This window comes from Notamacropus eugenii, chromosome Y, assembly GCF_028372415.1.
Source record: "Notamacropus eugenii isolate mMacEug1 chromosome Y, mMacEug1.pri_v2, whole genome shotgun sequence".
NCBI classification, from domain to species: Eukaryota; Metazoa; Chordata; class Mammalia; order Diprotodontia; family Macropodidae; genus Notamacropus; species Notamacropus eugenii.
The window spans coordinates 9,999,692-10,002,234 of NC_092880.1; the positions used below are offsets into that span (position 1 = coordinate 9,999,692).

General features: G+C 35.5%; 1 protein-coding gene across 1 annotated transcript; it reads left to right on the top strand.

The window, feature by feature from the left end:
• The first annotated feature begins 289 nt into the window (after positions 1-289).
• Positions 290-1,213, top strand: LOC140516555 (olfactory receptor 10AG1-like). Its single transcript, XM_072627499.1, has one exon. The coding sequence runs from the start codon at positions 290-292 to the stop codon at positions 1,211-1,213; it is 924 nt and encodes a 307-aa protein (XP_072483600.1).
• The last annotated feature ends 1,330 nt before the right edge of the window (positions 1,214-2,543 follow it).

Genomic DNA, 2,543 nt, shown 5'->3' on the forward strand with positions numbered 1-2,543 from the left:
TAGGCCCTTAAAACACATAAAAGAAAAAAAAATAATGGAATTCCCATACTTTGTTCTTAGAAACTTTGTAATAGCATGATTGAGACACAAAATATTATAATATAATAAATGTTTATTGAATTCTTGTATTGAAAATGTATTAGAATCTAGAACAAATATTAGAAATCAAATGATCTGATGTAGCTAATTATAATCACGCCTGTTAGAGGATGGTTTTAAGTTCTAGTGGAGTGATGTAATTCATCTTATGTCATTTCACTTTTTCAAAAGAAAAAGAAAAACAGAGAAAATGGGAGAACGGAATCTCACTATTGTAAAAGAATTTGTTATCCAGGGATTTTATGAACTACCCAACCTCCAAGGCCTTCTGTTTGGGATTTTCACAGTCATCTACATGAGTATTCTGATGGGAAATGGCCTCATGGCTATAATAATCAAGACTGATACGGCTCTCCATACACCCATGTATTTTTTCCTAGGTAATTTTTCCTTTTTGGAAATCTGTTACACATCAGTTATTCTTCCCAGAATGTTGATGAACTTGTGGACTCAAAATAGAAATATTTCTGTGGTGGCCTGTGCTGCACAACTTTGTGTTTTGCTTATTCTGGCAGCCACTGAATGCCTTCTCTTGGCTGTGATGGCATATGACCGCTATGTGGCCATTTGTAGACCTCTCTACTACCCTGTCATAATGAACCAAAAAGTGTGTGTCCAGCTGGTGGTTGGGTCCTGGGTATGTGGGATCCCAGTACAGATAGGGCAGACATACCAGATTTTCTCTATGCCTTTTTGTGGTTCTAACAAACTAAATCATATTTTCTGTGATGTTCCTCCTTTACTCAAGTTGGCCTGTGGGGACACCTCTATAAATGAATTATTTGCCTATGCTGTGGCCGTGCTGTTTGGTACCATACCTTTTTTCTTGATAATTTGGTCCTATGTGAATATCATTGCTACCATTCTGAATCTGCCCGTGGGCATGGGGCGATCAAAAGCCTTTTCCACATGTTCATCCCATCTCATTGTTGTGGACTTATTTTTTGGGTCTGCTCTCATAACATATTTAAGACCTAAGTCCACACACTCCCCAGTGATAGACAAAGTGCTCTCACTTTTCTATACTATTGTGACCCCAATGTTTAATCCTTTAATATATGGTCTAAGGAATAAGGATGTTATTGCTGCACTGAAGAAAATTTTTTCTAAATGAATGCAACAATAGAGAAAATCATGCCTGATTTCATCCTTTACCTCACAGTTTCATGTTCTATAGAAATATCTTTCCATCTATTTTCTTATCCCTAACTGAAATTTTTATTATTTCTGAGTAATAATATCAAATCTTAAGAATACATTTTCTGTTTTCAGACTGAAATTCACTATACTTATGCATCACCAAGGAACAAATTTAGTGAATATTGAATGAAGCTCCAAATGAACTGTCATAAAGCTGTCCTGATGTGATCTCAAAATTTCAGAATCAGATCCAGTAATATTTATGTGCAATGCAAAGCTGAAGTGTCAGAGCATATTATTTAAAGATAAAAGAGAAATTCCTGAACTTCTTACATGAAATTCCCAGACCCAGGACTCTTCTCAAATAGTTTTTTCTTCTATTTCTAATATGCCACTGTACCAGGAAAATGTTTTCTTCTTAACATCATTTCTTCTTATCTATATTTTCCTTTGATTCCTGGCTCAGATAGAACTTCTCTACTGATGTCCACACCACAAATACCCCAGATTGTTGGTGAGTTATATTACCCTACTCAAATTCATAGATTTTTTCTTATCATGCAAGCACACACACACACATACATATACATATATGTAGTGTGTGTGCAAAGGAAACGTAGGATGTGCATATTTAGAGTAACCACCTCAAGTGTTCATATGGACTATCTGTGCCCAATCTGTGGTAGAGCATTCCAAGTTCCTATTGGTCTGATCAGCTGCAGTCAGACACATTGTAATTTCACTTTATCATGACGATATCATTTTGCTCCTCTTCGAGAAGGAAGGACAGCAACCAACCAACCAATGTCTGCGTGTGTGTGCATTTGTGTGTGTGTGTGCGTGAGTGTGTGTGTGTGTGTTTGTATTGTTTATTCCCAGTAAGGAAGGCAGAAATTTCTTTTAATTATTATAATTAATATCATTATTTTATTTGTTTTCCGTGTTCTACAATCACTGCCATATATCTTAAATTTTCTCCTCCCTCCCCTCCTTCCTCTCTAACTCGCCATTCCCTCCCTGACACGGTATACAGTTTTATATAGGTTCTACAAGTACATTCCTATTAAATACATTTTCACCTTAGTCATGTTGCATAGAAGAATTAAAATGAGTGGGAGAAATCATAAAACAAACCAAAACAAAATAAAAAAGAAAATGATCTGCTTTATTCTGAGATTGAATTCCATAGTTCTTTCCTTGGATGTGGAAGGCATAAGGCAGAAATTTCTTGAGGGAAGAAAATATTTGATTTTTTTGTCTTTTTATTCCTTCATCTAGAGTAGGTCTTCCATTCCTATTAATTT